The sequence below is a fragment of the Ranitomeya variabilis genome, chromosome 6 (assembly GCF_051348905.1).
Source record: "Ranitomeya variabilis isolate aRanVar5 chromosome 6, aRanVar5.hap1, whole genome shotgun sequence".
Classification (NCBI taxonomy): domain Eukaryota; kingdom Metazoa; phylum Chordata; class Amphibia; order Anura; family Dendrobatidae; genus Ranitomeya; species Ranitomeya variabilis.
In genome coordinates, this window is record NC_135237.1 from 442,004,358 (window position 1) to 442,024,153 (window position 19,796).

Sequence of the window (19,796 nt, forward strand, 5' to 3'; positions counted from 1 at the left end):
AGGTACTTACAAAAATACTTATTTAAAAGGTTTAATTTAGTGGGAGAATTATACAATGTATTGGACCACCTCTTTATACAAATCAAGTTGCAAAAAAAACTTGGATTCTGGTGAATCTGAATTTTTTTAGAAACTTGTTGCACATTCTCTCCTGTCTGTCAGATAATTCCTGCACAAATACAAATATTAACCAGCCGTACCAAGGGTAGCCTGAAGGAGGCTTTAACTTATAATATTCTGCAACTTACTGAACTTTCTTTCTGCATCTTCCGTCTTCTCTGCAGCTGCAAATTATTATCCTCATCCTCTGTCTTCATGCGTTGTGTGTACATCTCTATTTCTTGTGTCAGATGTCCAGATGTATCCTCTAGATCCTTTAGCTTCAGCTCTAGTAGATTATAGTTCTGCCTTTTTGAAAGGGAAATGTAATTCCATAAGTATTTCATAAAAATAAAGTTTCCATTCAGCAGAACCTTCTTTATCTCATTATCCAGTCACAAGGCTCATTGGTTAAAAGCAAGTCGTGGAACATAGAAAAGTTAAGTCTTCATGTAAGGGATGGGTGTTAGGCCTCGTTCACACTTCAGGTTTCATCATACCCATGATAGTCTATGTGACCGTTCACATGTCTGATTTTTTACTTGGATCGAGTGGTCCATGCAAAATCACGAGTGTCGAATCAAAATCGGCAAAACATGTCAATGGGTCCAGGACAACATTGGACAGCAATCGGATGCCATCAATGTGCTGTCTGCTTTTTTTACAGATTGATAGGAGAAACTTTTTTCCCCATCAAGAAAAACAGATTAAACTCTGACGAAACTTGAATGAAAATCCCTGATGAAACACAGTCAGCTTTTTTCACTTGTGAAAAAACTGATGTCTGAATGAAATTTTATACTGAGTTTATGAGATGGCATACCACACAATGACTGCACATCTTGAGGTCTGGAGAGCTGCAATACATTGCCATGTCCTGTTCTGACTGCTGGCAACAAAGAGGATATTTTTTAGCTGTCAAATAACGGCCCTAGTACAGGCCCCAGAAAAGCCTGACACAGAGGTGCACTGTAACACTGCATCACAACACTTAAAACGGCAGCTGATGAAAAGTAGTGGTTTGCTGCCAAGTAGTGGAGGTTAGACAGGCTGCATACGGTGCCTGGAACATCTGAGATTGGCCATGTAATTGTTATGCCTGGGCTTGTCCATTGGTTGCATAATGGTGGACTTGAGGCCAGAGTGGCCTCAACATGTGACAGAAGCAGTGGGCTGGAAACCAGGGTCAATGACAAGGGACTTCTCTAGATATTGCATACTGGAGCCTGCTGGAGGCTGTGAGATAGGTCAGCATGGAGGGTAGCCAAGGAAGGGTGGGTTGTGAGCGACTTCAGCTATCAACCTATATTTGGGAGTAGGCGCAGCTGTGCCAGATGTCACCTTGGAGAAAATGTTATGTCAAATGTATAGAGAAAGATCAGCTGCCCTGAGGCCTGTAATGTATGCTGGTAGGTTCAGTAATGTAATATAGTGCACTGAATGGGAGTAAAGGAGTGGAGGACAGGAGTGGGGTTCTCAGGGGTATGGCCAGGCATATAGACTTCCACTCCTCTAGGATTCGGTGTGAAGGAAACACTGATCTGTGGTCTCAGTGAACCTAACACCTGCCAGAGTTATAATTGTTATAATTGTGGGAAAAAGACTGTCCAAAATTTATTTCAGAAACTTTTACTATTTGATACCACAAGGAATATCCCACAACCACCACAAAGCATACCAATAGTGTATTGTATCCATCTAGCTAATGTGCCTATAAGATTGAGCTAAATCTTGAACCTCGCACCACCGTCTCAAAAACTTCACTTGTGCAGCGCCAGTTTTCTGGAATGCACTACTCCAGATGATCATACAAATACATAGCCCCCATATTTTTTAATGTGCATTAACCTCTTCACCCCTAGACAATTTTCCGATTTTTGTTTTCCTTTTATCCTCCCCTTCTTCCCAAAGCCATAATGTTTTTTTTTTTGCGGGACGAGTTGTACTTTTGAATGACACCACTGATTTTTCCATACAGTGTACTAAAGAAAAAAAAAATTCCAAGTACAGCGAAATTTGACAAAAAAGTGCAGTTCCAAAATTGTTTTGGTTTTTTTTTTTTATTTCCCACGTTCACTATATGGTAAAACTAACCTAGCAATATGATTTTCCATGTCAATATGAGTATGCAGATACCAAATATGTATAGGTTCTTTTTTATTTATGTAGAGAAAAACAAAAATTGAAATTTGTATGAAAAAATTCGCATTTGTCGCCATTTTACAAGACCTGAAGCAATTACAATTTTTGGGATCTAGGGCTGGGTGAGAGCTTATTTTTTGCAGCTTGATCTGATGCTTTTTTTATACCATTTTGGGGTACATATGATGTTTTGAATGCCTCTTATTGCATTTTATTGCAATGTTGCCACAACCGAAAAAAATTTATTCTGGCATTTTGATTTTTTTCTCATTACGCTGTTTACTGATCAGATTAATTTACTTTATATTTTGATAGATTGGACATTTCTGAACACAGCAATACCAAATATCTGTTTTATTTTATTTGTTTTATTTTTAATGGGGCAAAAGGGGGTGATTTCCTCTTTTGTGTTTTTTTGTATTTTTTTATATTTTTTAAAATGCTTTTCTTCACTTTTTTTGTGTTCTGCAGACCCCCAGCTGCCATGACAACCCATCAGCGTCCCACAATCTCAACACATGGGCATCGATGGATGGGACTGGTGACGTGCTTCCGGCAGGCGCATTTTAAATGCCACTGTCAGTGATTGATAGTGGTATTTAACTGGTTAACACACGTGGCTGTTAGAGGCACTTGATGCTGATGTGGGATCAGCGGTGCAGCCTGCAAGAAATGCAGGAACACGGGCAATGATGTAAATATATGTCACTGGTTGTTAAGGGGTTAAAAACGCATCTCTTTAACCCCTTCACCCCAGAGCTTTTTTCGTTTTCGTTTTTCGCTCCCCTCCTTCCCAGAGACATAACTTTTTATTTTTCCGTCAATATGGCCATGTGAGGGCTTATTTTTTGCGGGACGAGATGTACTTTTGAACGATATCATTGGTTTTACCATGCCGTGTAACAGAAAACGGGAAAAAAATTCCAAGTGCGATGAAAAAAGTGCAATCTCACACTTGTTTTTTGTTTGGCTTTTTTAATAGGTTCACCAAATGCTAAAACTGACCTGCCATTACGATTCTCCAGGTCATTACGAGTTCATAGACAACAAACATGTCTAGGTTCTCTTTTATCTAAGTGGTAAAAAAATTTCCAAAGTTTGCTTAAAAAAAATAAAAAATTGCGTCATTTTCCGATACCCATAGCTTCTCCATTTTTCATGATCTGGGGTCGGGTGTGGGCTTATTTTTTGCGTGCCGAGCTGGCGTTTTTAATGGCACCATTTTGCTGCAGATATGTTCTTTGGATCGCCCGTTATTGCATTTTAATGCCATTTAGCGATCAGGTTAATCCTTTGTTTGATAGATCGGGCGATTCTGAATGCGGCAATACCAAATATGTTTAGGTTTTAAATTTTTTTTATTGTTTTATTTTGATTGGGGCGAAAGGGGGGTGATTTGAACTTTTATATATATTTTTTTATATATTTTTGAACACTTTTTATTTTATTTTGGCATGCTTCAATAGCCTCCATAGGAGGCTAGAAGCTGGCACAACTCAATCGCCTCTGCTACATAGAGGTGAAGCACAGATCACCTCTATGTAGCAGAAATGCAGGGTTGCTTTGAACGCCGACCACAGGGTGGCGCTCAAAGCAATCGGCCATCAACAACCATAGAGGTCTCAAGGAGACCTCTGGTTGTTATGGCAATGCACCGATGACTCCGATCATGTGACGGGGGTCAGCGGGGTGAGCACTTCCAGCCGCGCGGCCGGGAGCGCTAGTTAAATGCCGCTGTCAGCGTTTGACGGCGGCATTTAACTAGTTAATGGGCGCGAGCGGATCGCGATTCCGCACACGCTCATTGCGCGCACATGTCAGCTGTACAAAACAGCTGACATGTCGCGGCTTTGAGGTGGGCTCACCGCCGGAGCCCACCTCAAAGCGGGGGTTCTGCCAGCTGACGTACTATTCCGTCAGCTGGCAGAAAGGGGTTAAACAGGCCTATCACCTCACTTCATTGATCTAACTCTTTCATGTTACTAATACTTATTTCTAATTTTTGGTCAGCATCTGCTCCTTCCTATTCATCTGCCTCCACGTCCTCCATGCATCGAATAGCACGTGGTAACTGCACTTAGACAGATCCTGGCCGGTGACCGGATCATGCAGCTTATTTGAAATGCCCTATTTATTATAATAATGGCAGGACCACACATAACAAACACTTTCTACCTATTGGGTCCCCCCTACTTCCTTATAGATTGTAAGCTTGCGAGCAGGACCCTCTCTCCTCTCCTCCTATAACTGGTGTACTATGTGTTACTATGAAATGTCTTTGTATATGTCCCAGTTTAATTGTAAAGTGCTGCAGAATATGTTGGCGCTATAGAAATAAAATTCTTATTATTAAATGCATTAATTGTGGTGTCGCTATTTTTTTTTTTAAACAAAGGAAAGTCTTCTCTTTAATCTATACCACCAGCAACTGTGTCTTTAAAGGAGAACTTTCATCATTCGCCGTGCAAGCAAGAATTCTTCTCGAGGAAGTAGAGGGTAAGTCTTAGCTTGAATGAAAACAGGACTGAAAAAAAGTTTGTAATTTTCACCACTTCTTAGACAAATATTGAAAAAGTCATGCATAAAATATATTCTTATGTAGGAGATAAAACACAGATCACTTACTGTAAGGTGGCAATTACATTCACTGTTGATTGTATGACTTTTTCAATTACATTTCCATACTGTATGAGATCTTGAGTTGATTTCTGAAAGTTTTCTGTACGATCAATAGCATTCTTTAATTGTCCGGAAACCACAGATATTTTCAACTGAAAGAATTAAATCAGGGAAACCATTTACTCCTATCCAGGAATGTGTATGAGACATTCTGTGAGAACATTGTCATTTGGATCTCTAGAAGATTTGTGGATTTTTTTGCTAATACATGTGAATGGGGTTTTCTAATCTCTAATTAATTTACATTGTATTACTAGGTATGAGTATACCCTACAGCTTTACTGAGGAACATGACTAACCTTATGATCCCCTTAAAGAAGCACACCCACTAAGTTTCTTATTCATTAAATGTGTCTATGTGTATATATGCATGTAAATGTAGTGTGAGTGTATTAATATACTCATTTACCTCTGCTCTCTCCAGCGCCATTCTTCTCCTCTTCTGAGTGACATCACCGCTATTGCGACTAGTTGTCTCACTTTCTGCTCTAAGCAGAAGTGTCTTTTACAATGAAAACCTATGAAGTCTTGTTTTGAGTTTCCTTAGATTCACATTGTAGAAGCCACTTCCAGTTCATGCAGAGTGCAGCGTGAACCGGACAGTCTGTAGAGCGGTGATGTCACTGAGAAAGGAGCAGAACGGTCCTGGACACGGGAGGGAGCGGCGGTAGGCGAGTATATTAATACTCTCATACTGCATTACAGGAGGGAGCGGCGGTAGGTGAGTATATTAATACACTCATACTGCATTACATGCATATACACACATTTAATGAATTAAAAACTTAGTGGGAATGCTTCTTTAAAATTATTGTTATGAATCACCTTAATGAGTGACATCAAGAAATGAAAAAAAAAAAAACCTCATGCATGAGGAGAAAAGCACAATCCTGACTCATACATGCACTGTTAATGGCAATATTACGAGAGGCTGGATTACTTATACTGGCAATATATCAAGCAAATTACTCCCTGGTCCCTCCCTTTTTATTCTCCAACAACATATTTGACATTTTTCTCTTTTATTAAAGTAATTGTTAAATTTAAAAAAATATATATATTTTTTTTATTTTATGCTGCTTTATTTCAGTGGAATGTAAAAGTTTGGGCACCCCTGGTCAAAATTAATGTTATTGTGAACAGTTAAGCAAGTTTAAGATACGGTCTGGAAGACCAAGCTAAATTTCAGTGAGAGCCGCTTGTAGGATTGTAAGAGAGGCAAATCAGAACCCCCGCTTGACTACAAAAGACCTTCAGAAAGATTTAGCAGACTTTGGAGTTGTGGTACATTGTTCTACTGTTCAGAGACATCTGCACAAATATGACCTTCATAGAAGAGTCATCAGAAGAAAACCTCTCCTTCGCCATCATGATAAAATTCAGCTTCCAAAGTATGCAAAAGAACATCTAAACAAGCCTGGCACATTTTGGAAACAAGTCCTGTCAACTGATGAAGTTAAAATATCACTTTTTTTGCCACAATGATCAATGTATGTGTGGAGAAAAAGGGCCACAGAATTTCAGGAAAAGAATATCTCATCAAACATTAATCATGGGGGTGAATCAATCATGCTTTGGGGTTGTGCTGCAGCCAATGACATAAGTAACATTTCCCATGTAGAGGGAAGAATGGATTAAATGAAATTTCAACAAATTCTTGATACAAACAAACAACCTGTATAAAAGCTGAAGTTAAAAAGAGGATGGCTTCTACAATTGGATAATGATCCAAAACACACCTCAAAATCTACAATAGACTACCTCAAAAGGCACAAGCTGAAGGTTTTACAATGGCCCTCACAGTCCCCTGATCTGAACATCATTGAATATCTCTGGTTAGACCCCAAAATAGCAGTGCAAGCAAGATGACCCAGGAATCTTTTCCAAGGAAGAATGAATGAAAATCCCTCAAACAAGAATTAAAAGACTCTTGTCTGGCTACAAAAAGCATTTAAAAGCTGTGATACTTGCAAAAGGGGGTGCTACTTGGTACTAACCATGCAGGGTGCCCAAACTTTTGCACTGGTCCATTTTCCTTTTTGTAATTAAAAAAAACGCTTTTTTTGGGCCTAAAATACGAAGGACATATTTCATCTTTAACTTTAGGCCTTTTAGAGATCATTTCATCTTCAACTAGCTTAACTGTTCAGAGGAACAGTAATTTTGACCATGGGTGCCCACATTTTTACAAGCCACTTTATATAGTAGACAATATCACCTTAAACGTGTTTTCCAGAACAGATCAATTTTTTGACTAACAGTGTAGCTTTCCAGTTAGTCTACCTTCCCACAATGAGCTTTTGGTGAGTTTTTGATGTTTTTCTGCATCATTAAGTAAACTAGGTTACTTGCATTTTTTTTTTGAATACACAGCATAAAAAAACTCACCAAAAGCTCATTGTGGGAACATAGCCTTATAGAAATTTTCGCACTTATCATCATGTGCCAATTATCTTTTCTTTCTGTTTCTCTCAATGATCTAGCAAAAAGAGCTGAACATTGAATGAAGAAGGAAAACAGGCTAGTCAGCATGTGATAACAGGTTTACAAATCACATGCTTGTTGTCACGTAACAATGAGTGATGAACGAGTATGCTCGTCACTCGAGATTTCCCGAGCATGCTCGGGTGTTCTCCGAGTATATGGGCGTGCTCGGAGATTTAGTTGGTGTCGCGGCAGCCGCATGATTTGCGGCTGCTAGCCAGTCTGAACACATGCAAGGATTGCCTGTTTGTTAGGGAATCCCCACCTGTATTCAGGCTGTCTAGCAGCCGCAAATCATGCAGCTGCGGGGACACAAACTAAATCTCCGAGCACTCCCATATACTCAGAGAACACCCGAGCATGCTCGGGAAATCTCGAGTAACGAGCATACTCACCCATCACTGGTAACAACCGGTCGAACCTCAAGAGGAGCTGAATCCTAGCAGTGTGTACACTACACATTGTTACGATTCGCCAAGCTACACTGTTTGCCGAACATTTCATCTAGTCTGAAAACATCTTTAATTGGCACTGATTGAGGATTATAGATTGCTATGTAAAGTTAATATGCGGCACCATATAACTTTAGGAAATACATTTTTTTCTGGATTTGTATTTCCAGTACTAAGACTTGGCATTTACTGTGATGTTCTACCTAAAACAAGCTAATGACAGGCAGTTATGATCTGGATTTCAAAATACTGCTTTATGGAATTAATCCGAATGGCTTCAATATGAGAACGGTTTCTTGTATGTTACTGACACATTAATAGCGTCGTCTGAAGATGTTACAAATAATTCTGTCTTGCAGCTGATACAATCTTGTAACTAATAGACTGACTGAGATTACCCATCATTTACAAGAAGGTGCCATCTGCTGAGCAAAAGTGTAATAAGCAAGCAATTTCAATTATATGTGAAATCTTTTTCTTTCTTTATTGATTTTCTCTGTCGTTTTCCTAAAGCCCTGAAGCAATCCTCACTAGTTTGGCAAGTGAACAGAAACGCAGTCTCTCCAGTGACCCCAATATCAATTTTGCTTTTTATTTTACCCTCTCTTAAGGCTATGGACCTAATAGACTACGTCAAGCAAGAGAAGGAAAACTACGATATACATCCAAGGCAACTGACTAGAAATGGCAGGCTACTCATGAGAGTCAAATATAATGTGCTAAAGTTTGACCTTTGCACTTTATATTAGAGATGGGCATTCCCCAGCACTGTGATGGCAAATCAATTATATCTCCCAGAAAGCTCAGGTTGGCACTGAGGCATGTAGATTATTAGATGAGGGCACCTTCACCAATATTACAAATCTCCTTACATACAGTGCCTTGAACTTTTCAACCTTTTCCCACATATCATGCTTCAAACATAAAGATACCAAATGTAAATTTTTGCTGAAGTATCAACAACAAGTGGAACACAATTGTGAAGTTGAACGAAATTTATTGGTTATTTTAAATTTTTGTGGGAATTCAAAAACTGAAAAGTGGGGCGTGCAATATTATTCAGCCCCTTTACTTTCGGTGCAGCAAACTCACTCCAGAAGTTCATTGTGGATCTCTGAATGATCCAATGTTGTACTAAATGCCTAATGATGATAAATATAATCCACCTGTGTGTAATCAAGTCTCCGTATTAAATGCACCTGCTCTGTGATAGTCCCAGGGTTCTGTTTGAAGTACAGAAAGCATCATGAAGACCAAGGAACACAACAGGCAGGTCCGTGATACTGTTGTGGAGAAGTTTAAAGCCAGATTTGGATGATTTCCAAAACTTTAAACATCCCAAGGAGCACTGTGCAAGCGATCATATTGAAATGGAAGGCGTATCATACCACTGCAAATCTACCAAGACCTGGCCGTCCCTCTAAATTTTTATCTCAAACAAGGAGAAGACTGATCAGAGATGAAGCCAAGAGGCCCATGATCACTCTGGATGAACTGTCTATAGGACAACAATCAGTTGTACACTGCACCAATCTGGCCTTTATGGAAGAGTGGCAAGAAGAAAGCCATTTCTCAAAGATATCCATAAAAAGTGTAATTTAAAGTTTGCAACAAGCCACCTGGGAGACACACCAAACATGTAGAAGAAGGTGCTCTGGTCAGATTAAATCAAAATCGAACTTTTTGACAACAATGCCAAACGATATGTTTTGCGTAAAAGCAACGCAGCTCATCACCCTGAACACACCATCCCCACTGTCAAACATGGTGGTGGCAGCATCATGGTTTGAGCCTGCTTTTTTTCAGCAGGGATAGGGAAGATGGTTAAAATTGATGGGAAGATAAATGGAGCCAAATACAGGACAATTCTTGAGGAAAACCTGTTGGAGTCTGCAAAAGACCTGAGACTAGGACGGAGATTTGTCTTCCAACAAGACAATGATCCCAAACAGAAAGCAAAATCTACAATGGAATGGTTCACAAATAAACGTATCCAGGTGTTAGAATGGTAAAGTCAAAGTCCAGACCTCAATCCAATCGAGAATTTGTGGAAAGAGCTGAAAACTGCTGTTCGCAAACGATCTCCATCAAACCTCACTGAGCTCAAGCTGTTTGCCAAGAAAGAATGGGCAAGAATTTCAGTCTTTCGATGTACAAAACTGATAGAGACATACCCCAAGCGACTTGCAGCTGTAATCGCAGCAAAAGGTGGAGCAACAAAGTATTAAGTTAAAGGGGCCGAATAATATTGCATGCCCCACTTTTCAGTTTTTGAATTTCCACAAAAATTAAAAATAACCAATAAATTTCATTCAACTTCACAATTGTGTTCCAGTTGTTGTTGATTCTTCACCAAAAATTTGTATTTGGTATCTTTATGTTTGAAGCATGATATGTGGGAAAAGATTGAAAAGTTCAAGGGGGCTGAATACTTTCGCTAGGCACTGTAATGGCCACAAACATTAGAATTTCATTGAATGCCACATCACCAACTCTGGAGTTGTGATAATATGAATGGAAAAAAATCATATCTTTATGGAGCATCTTATGGGGCCATGTGCAGCAGTATATGGGGCAAATATCTTTATGGAGCATCTTATGGGGCCATAATCACCATTTGTGAAGTATTTTATGGGGCAAATATCTTTATGGAGCATCTTATGGGGCCATAATCACCATTTGTGCAGCACTATATGGGGCAAATATCTTTATGGAGCATCTTATGGGGCCATAATCAATGATTGCGCAGCACTATATGGGACAAATATCTTTATGGAGCATCTTATGGGGCTATAATCAACGTTTGTGCAGCATTATATGGGGCAAATATCTCTATGGAGCATCTTATGGGGCCCTTATTAACCTTTATGCAGTACTGTATGGGGCAAATGTGTCTATGGAGCAGTGGCGTATCCAGGGGGGGGCAGCCGGGGCATGTGCCCCGGGCGCAGCCGACAGGGGGGCGCCAGCAGGGCCGCCTGATGATGCGGTGTCCAAGCTGAGGCTTCTCGTCGGCATTCTGCCGCCCCCACAGTCTGATATAATCCCAGGCCGTTAGTTCTCTGAGCCGGCTGAAATTGACAGCCGGCTCAGAGACAGTGCAGCTGCTGTTCGTCGCTACGTCGCTACCAGCCAGGTTCGGCTTGCCGCCGCTTGCCTTGTTGTGAGACGAGTTCCTTCCCTTCTGTTTAAGCCAGCGCCTGCGCCCTGCCCTGACAGCCGCTGTCCGCTGAGAGGCGCTGACCGCTGCTGGCACTTCCGCATCAGGGAAGCGCCAGCAGCGGGTGACGTCAATGTCTGAGCATGTGACAGGCTTCTGCGCTGCTTCGTTCGTTTCGCCGGTGTTCTGTGCGGCCGGGTGTAGTGTACTTGCGTTGGACGGTGACGTCGGGCGCGGGGTGCCGGTGGGCAGTGGTAAGTGCTCCAGACCGCAGCCGCGGGACCGGGTAATGGAGCTGAAGTCACTCTAGACGACCGAATCTTCAGAATCATTCACCATGAAATGAGCCTGCCTGGCGCCTGCATGCATGATGGGGGGGAGGGGGAGGGAGCAGCGGCCAGCCCAGGGGCAACGCAAAAATGGGTATGTGTCACTTGACTTGTGAGTGAGTCTGAGGACTGTGAAGCAAAGCCTTAGCCAGGGGGGCAGCAGGAAGCTCTGGATGAAAGACTGAACATATCATGATATGGGGGGGATGGGGGCGGCACAAATCAGGACATTATGGGGGGCACAATTATCAGGACATTATAGGGGCACAAGTGACAAATCAGGACAGTATGGGGGCACAAATGAGATCATCTGGACATTATGGGGGCACAAATGAGATCTGGACATTATGGGGGCACAAATGAAATCTGGACATTATGGGGGCACAAATGAAATCTGGACATTATGGGGGCACAAATGAAATATGGACATTATGGGGGCACAAATCAGGACAGTATGGGGGCACAAATGAGATCTGGACATTATGGGGGCACAAATGAAATCTGGACATTATGGGGCCACAAATCAGGACAGTATGGGGGCACAAATGAGATCTGGACATTATGGGGGCACAAATGAAATCTGGACATTAAGTTAAATAAAGTATTGTGGAAAAGACAGGAATGTACCTTGGCTTGGTCATACAGTTTCAATAGAGTTAAGGTTCAAATGGGGGGGGGGGGGGGGGGCAAACTGATCCTTTGCCCCGGGTGCAGGAAAGGCTAGATACGCCTCTGCTATGGAGCATCTTATGGGGCCCTTATTAACCTTTATGCAGCATTGTATGGGGCAAATGTGTCTATGGAGCATCTTATGGGGTCATAATCAATATTTGTGCAGCATTATATAGGGCATATTTTAATATGGAGCATCTTATGGAGCCCATAATGAACTGTATGGAGCATTATATGGGGCTCCTGATTCAATATGGATATTCAAAAACACTTACTGATATCTCAATTAATTTTATTTTTATTGGTATCTATTTTTATTTTTAAATTTACCAGTAGCTGCTGCATTTTCCACCCTAGGCTTATACTCGAGTCATTACGTTTTCCCAGTTTTTTGTGGCAAAATTAGGAGTCTCGGCTTATACTCCGGTCGGCTTATACTCGACTATATACGGTAATTATAATAACCATTTATCTAAATACTAGACTGTGGCCCGATTCTAACGCATCGGGTATTCTAGAATATGCATGTCCCCGTAGTATATGGACAATGATGATTCCAGAATTCGCGGCAGACTGTGCCCGTCGCTGATTGGTCGAGGCAACCTTTATGCCATCATCGTCGCCATGGCAACCATTATGACATCTACGTCGATACTGTGCCCGTCGCTGATTGGTCGAGGCCTGGTGGCCTCGACCAATCAGAGACACAGGATTTCCATTATGACATCATCGTCGCCATGCTGTGCCCGTCTCTGATTGGTCGAGGCCGCCAGGCCAGGATTTCCAGGACAGACAGACAGACAGACAGAAAGACAGACAGACAGACAGACAGAAAGACAGACAGACAGACAGACGGAAAAACCCTTAGACAATTATATATATAGATAATACATTGCTCAGAGGAGTGTGAGACTAACACTTAGGCCGGGGTCACACTTGCGAGTTCAATGCGAGAAACTCGCGCGAGTCTCTCGCATCAAGCCCCGATGCTGCCGGCACTTGGGACCAGAGCATGCGGCTGCATGTGTTTCTATGCAGCTGAATGCTCCGTTCCCGAGTGCCGGTGGCAGTGCCGGGACTTGATGCGATGCGAGTTTCTCGCATTGAACTCGCAAGTGTGACCCCAGCCTTAGTGCAAGACACAGATTTTCAAAGTCTTATTATAGGTTGTTACCGACATCTGGTGAGAATTTCATGTCAATAGCACCTTTAGAAACATATTTTGTTAGAAAATTGGTGTTCAATACTTATTTTGCCCATTGTATTTCCATTTGGCTGTCCAGTAGGCACCCAGATTCAGTTTTAGTGGAGGAGTAGTGCAGGAGGCATTACACCTATGAACTGTCCAAAATCAGAGTATACATTTCCACCTTGTTGTATCATATGAATCATGAATCATAGTGTAGTCTGACCCCAGTTTTACCCCATAAATATTTGCCTGATATTAATACATTAGGCTCACCTGCGTATTATCCAGTTGGTGCTGTAAGTCATTCCTTTGTTGCATTAATTTTTGGTTTGTAAGGCTAAACTCTTCATCACATTGAGTCTTCTGCTGCCTTGTGGACTTCAATGTCTAGAGAATGAAGATATATGAAATCATATAAAAGAGAAAACACATGTTACACATCATAAATATGTAATATACTTGTGATGCAGTGAAGCTGAGGATAATTTGTGTGTGTGTTGTAGTGCAGCGGGGTTGGTGCAGTGTGACAGACAGGCAGGGACCCAGAAAAGTTCAAAGCAAATGTCTTTTTAATGTTCAACGAAACTCAAAAAAATGAACAACACATAGTGTCCTCCAGATCACAGCCAGGGCGTCACAGCTGTCCGTAGCCGAGACTGGTTGCCGACGGCGAATGCACCTCCGTGTCCTGCTCAGGGGTGCCAGGCATTCGCTGCTCTTGGCTCTGTGCTACTGCACACCTAAGCCGGATGTTGCAGAGCCACCTGCTCCTGCAGTTTGCACACAAAACTCTGACACACCCGAACCCCTTACTGCAGGGTTTTTAACTGGAATCCATGGGCCATTTGTAAGACCCGGCTTGGAGGGAGTGAACTGCCCCACTTGCACCCTGTAGTTCACGCCAAAAATAAAAGCCCTTAACGGGTTTTCCTGAACACTGCCCTGGCCAAATAGCTTGACCAGGTCCACACTTACTTCTATTTTGCCTTGTGAGTCACAGGCATCCTGCTCTGGACATAACGCACTCCAGCAGGTTTAAGAGGACTCGTCCGCATCCTGGGGGATACATATCGACCCTCGCATATGATCCCCCTTCACTGCCTAGCAGTGTGCATTACAGGTTAATAAATGTAACTATTTGCCTTCCCTTTGCTTCCATAGGATAGGTGGGCTATTGCTTACAGGGAACCATTATCAATGTTTCTGGTTACTGGTCCAGTCAGGAAAGAACCTCACATTGGTGGGGAAAAAGACACAAACCAGTGTTGACGATCCTGCCATAAGAAGGCAAAGGTTATATTAGGAGATGGTAGCATGACATTTGGGTACTGTGGTTCTGAAGAATCAGCCATGAGTGATCCAACCTTAGATCCATCCATGAACCCACAAGATGGGTAGGAGAGCAAAAAAGAAGCTTCTAAGCTGTTGTCAGCAGATAGAGAACATGTTTCTGGAAATCTAAGAAAAGACTTCAGAGAAACAGGACTTCTGTCTTGTGAGGAAACTGAAACGCTATCCTCATCCTCCTGTGGAGACAGTCGGAGTGGCTGAGCTGTCAGACATGTGTGAAATAAGTTTTAATGTAACCTGGTTATTGTTTTGCCTCTACCAATCACTGCTATTGCTCTCATTTATGTGGCAAAATAAGTGAATGTTTGTGCAGTCCTTACAGTCCTTACATGGATAATACTCTACATTGTGATGGAGTTGGACAGAGATGCCTATGACTGTTTTCTGATAGTAAAAACAAAGACATACAAAACATTTGTGGTTTTGGTAGGGCAAAGTCCATAAAAAGTGGTCATCATGGTGAACCTATGGAAGTTCACAGTGTTTGCCTTCAAAGTAAAGCTGACCATAATCATGCAACAGCTATCTCCTTCAACTTCACCATTTATTGAACTTGTCAAGCTGTAATGTGTTCTCAATGGATAAAGAAAGTCACTGCCAAGACAGCTTTGGCAGCAGCTTATTTCCTGGAGAACAAAATGGCTGTATGTTTAGAGCTGCCCAAAAGTAATCTCCCTCAACATCATCTGTTACTGGAGAGTCAAGAGACCTCCAAACACATGAGATGGTTGGCCACATTTGCCAAAATCAGAAGATTCAGCCAAGTTTTTTTTAATGTGTCTGAGGGTCTTAATGATGTGACAGATGGAAGCATCAGAGAGGAAACATCTGTGCAGTGGGGCAGGCTGCATAGCCTACAATTACTTTGTCAAAACTTGACCTTAGGTGACACCTGTGGAGACTCATATGCCCAACCACAGTTAAGAATCAGACCGAGTCATAACTAAATTCAATTAATCTGCTGAACTACATTTTACTCGGAAGCCCCATTACATAGTCAGCTGCTCTTGTAAACAATGTGTTTTTATAGTAAACCCAGGTATTGAATTAATTAATAGATCGTACAGGTGACTGACTGAATGCACCTTTCTCAATAGGTATCACCTATGGAAACTAATATTAGTATTTTCTCTTCTTACCTTTACTCTCTTTTAATACCTATTGCCCATTTTAAATGAATAGTCACTAGTTTGAAAAACAACTGAAAGAATAAATAAGAATCGTGGTAGAAGACAGAGATCTATTCCTTGCTCCCCACCCCTTTATTCTACAAGACTAATGATGTGATCTTTGTCACTTTTAACTTCTATATTTTACTCTGGGAAGGGCGTATAGCATTACTCACTGACAGCAGGGCTGCAGATGACAAAATAAAACTACATTCTATCCATTAAGAGTTTTCTGTTTACTTGGGTAATTTATGAACCTATGTAATAACAATTATTTATATAGTTACCCCAGGGGCGGACACAGACAGCTTAGGGCCCCTGTGCAAGAAATGTATCTGGGCCCCCCTCCTTTCATCGGGACCAAGCTACAGATATACATATTTTTTTTTACAGTCTCCTCTCATATACAGGTCCTTCTCAAAAAATTAGCATATAGTGTTAAATTTCATTATTTACCATAATGTAATGATTACAATTAAACTTTCATATATTATAGATTCATTATCCACCAACTGAAATTTGTCAGGTCTTTTATTGTTTTAATACTGATGATTTTGGCATACAACTCCTGAAAACCCAAAAAACCTGTCTCAATAAATTAGCATATTTCACCCGTCCAATCAAATAAAAGTGTTTTTTAATAACAAACAAAAAAACCATCAAATAATAATGTTCAGTTATGCACTCAATACTTGGTCGGGAATCCTTTGGCAGAAATGACTGCTTCAATGCGGCGTGGCATGGAGGCAATCAGCCTGTGACACTGCTGAGATGTTATGGAGGCCCAGGATGCTTCAATAGCGGCCTTAAGCTCATCCAGAGTGTTGGGTCTTGCGTCTCTCAACTTTCTCTTCACAATATCCCACAGATTCTCTATGGGGTTCAGGTCAGGAGAGTTGGCAGGCCAATTGAGCACAGTAATACCATGGTCAGTAAACCATTTACCAGTGGTTTTGGCACTGTGAGCAGGTGCCAGGAAGCATGAAGTGCTCCAAAATCTCCTGATAGCTAGCGGCATTGACCCTGCCCTTGATGAAACACAGTGGACCAACACCAGCAGCTGACATGGCACCCCACACCATCACTGACTGGGTACTTGACACTGGACTTCAGGCATTTTGGCATTTCCTTCTCCCCAGTCTTCCTCCAGACTCTGGCACCTTGATTTCCAAATGACATGCAAAATTTGCTTTCATCAGAAAAAAGTACTTGGGACCACTTAGCAACAGTCCAGTGCTGCTTCTCTGTAGCCCAGGTCAGGCGCTTCTGCCGCTGTTTATGGTTCAAAAGTGGCTTTACCTGGGGAATGCGGCACCTGTAGCCCATTTCCTGCACACGCCTGTGCACGGTGGCTCTGGATGTTTCCACACCAGACTCAGTCCACTGCTTCCTCAGGTTCCCCAAGGTCTGGAATCGGTCCTTCTCCACAATCTTCCTCAGGGTCCGGTCACCTCTTCTCGTTGTACAGCGTTTTCTGACACATTGTTTCCTTCCAACAGACTTACCATTGAGGTGCCTTGATACAGCACTCTGGGAACAGCCTATTTGTTGAGAAATTTCTTTCTGGGTCTTACCCTCTTGCTTGAGGGTGTCAATGATGGCCTTCTTGACATCTGTCAGGTCGCTAGTCTTACCCATGATGGGGGTTTTGAGTAATGAACCCGGCAGGGAGTTTTTAAAAGCCTCAGGTATCTTTTGCATGTGTTTAGAGTTAATTAGTTGATTCAGAAGATTAGGGTAATAGGTCGTTTAGAGAACCTTTTCTTGATATGCTAATTTATTGAGACAGGTTTTTTGGGTTTTCAGGAGTTGTATGCCAAAATCATCAGTATTAAAACAATAAAAGACCTGACAAATTTCAGTTGGTGGATAATGAATCTATAATATATGAAAGTTTAATTGTAATCATTACATTATGGTAAATAATGAAATTTAACACTATATGCTAATTTTTTGAGAAGGACCTGTATATTGCAACCCTTATTACACAGTGCTCTCTCTTTATGTATAACACCGTCCCGTATCATATAGTTCCCTCTTGTTATGTACAGCACCGTCCCTTACATATCAGATTCTCATTATTTTTGTTATTTATACCTCCCTGTTCTTTATTACATATCATCCACTCCTGTTAGATATAAACTGAAATGATGGCTGATGGAGCATGGGAAAGCTTCTTTTGTGATGGATGCGGCTGATTGACTGGTCTTCTGGTCAGATGCTGCTCCCTCAGCAGTCATTTTACATTTTACAGGAGAGGACACCATGTAATAAAGAGAAGACGCTGTGAATAACAAAAATAGTGAGAATACTCAATGTAAGGGATGGTGCTGTAGATGGCAAGAGATGATACTGGGTAATAATGGACGGCGCTCCACATAACAGGACGCTGTTAGTGATGAGCGAATCTACTCGTTACTCGAGATTTCCCGAGCATGCTTGGGGGTCCTCCGAGTATTTTTTAGTGCTCAGAGATTTACTTTTTCTTGCCGCAGCTGAATGATTTACATCTGTTAGCCAGCATAAGTACATGTGGGGATTCCCTAGCAACCAGGCAACCCCCACATGTACTTAGCCTGGCTAACAGATGTAAAACATTCAGCTGCGGCGAAGAAAACTAAATCTCCGAGCACTAAAAAATACTTGGAGGACCCCAGAGCGTGCTCGATAAATCTCGAGTAACGAGTATATTCGCTCATCACTAGACGCTCTATAATAAAGGACGGCACCATACATAAATAGGATGTTGCGTAATAAGGGACGGGAGAGTACCGATACCGCAGATGCGATTTCAGGATACGGTCACCGCCGAAGCAGTCACAGGAAGCGAGCACTAATAACAGTACACAGGGTATGGGATACTATATCAGACTAGGGATGGGGGACCTGGCAACATACAGTTGCATACACACCAACTACCTAACATACTGTAACTATAGGGATTGCTCAGGCACCTCCCTACTGAGGAGGGTGCTTTTTATACAAGATGTCTCCACGCTTTTGGCTGGGAGACACGTTGCAAGTGAACACACATTTAACTAAATGCCTCCCAGCTGAGCATTTACCATGTGTACGTGCTGCCCCTTTTAGAACAGGGGAGTACGCACAGATGCACCCTAGGCACCCCATCGGGACACAGTGCAGCATGCATAGTGGAGGTAGAAGGCAGGAGCATGCTGGAGACAGTGCCATGGGCCGGTGAGTAAGCTGGTGTCCCTGCATAGAGGGAGGAGGGGACACCATGTCAGGCATAGCGCTACATGCCCCTTTCTGAATTTGTCTTGTTCTTCTGCAACACATGGAAAAAAACTCGATTCTACTCACCTTTCTCCGCTCCCATGCCACACGGCGTCCTCTTCTGCAACCGGCGCAAGAGCCGCCAGCTGACTTGTCGTCACTGCCACATGCCCCCCAGTCATGGACACACCAAGGTCATATGCTGGATTCAAATTGGTCAGCGGCGTGTACTGCAGTGGAACTGGCGGATCACCGGTGCTGCAATATATTTCAGCTGAATGTGCGTCCAAGGATGCAGATCGAGCTGAAATATTCGCTGGTGTCAGTGGCCGCACTCCACTTCTGGGCCCAATGCAGCTGCGACTTGTCTGGCCCCGGGAATGCCCCGCTAAAGGGAACCTGTCACCAGGTTTGGCAGATATAAGATACAGCCACCACCTTTCAGGGCTCATCTACAGCATTCTATAATGCTGTATATAAGCCTCCGATCCGACCTGTAAGAGAAGAAAAATAAGTTTTATTATACTCACCCGGGGGCGGTCCGGTCTGATGAGTGTCACAGCTCTGGGTCCGGCGCCTCCCATCTTCTTATGATCGCCGCCGTGCTGCTTGCATCATGGCTCCCCGGCATTGCGCTCCTGCGCAGTCGTACTTATCTGTGCATAGTACTGCAGTGCGCAGATGCCAGGAAAGGTCAGAGAGGCACAGCGCCTGTGCACTGCATGACTTTGCTCTGCCCTCAACAGGACAGATAAGTACGCCTGTGCAGGAGCGCGATTCCGGGGAGCCATGAAGCAATAGGAGGACGGCATCGCAAGAAGATGGGAGGCCCCG

At 42.5% G+C, this 19,796-nt stretch overlaps 1 protein-coding gene across 1 annotated transcript in view; it reads right to left on the reverse strand.

The window, feature by feature from the left end:
* Nucleotides 1-19,796, reverse strand: part of CCDC178 (coiled-coil domain containing 178) — a 732,453-nt gene that overhangs the window by 485,114 nt on the left and 227,543 nt on the right. The window contains exons 15-17 of the mRNA XM_077270423.1: nucleotides 13,480-13,593; nucleotides 4,867-5,012; nucleotides 249-408 (exon numbers count right to left, since the gene is read on the reverse strand). Of these exons, the coding sequence (XP_077126538.1) occupies nucleotides 249-408; nucleotides 4,867-5,012; nucleotides 13,480-13,593 (420 nt within the window). The remainder of the gene's footprint in view (nucleotides 1-248; nucleotides 409-4,866; nucleotides 5,013-13,479; nucleotides 13,594-19,796) is intronic.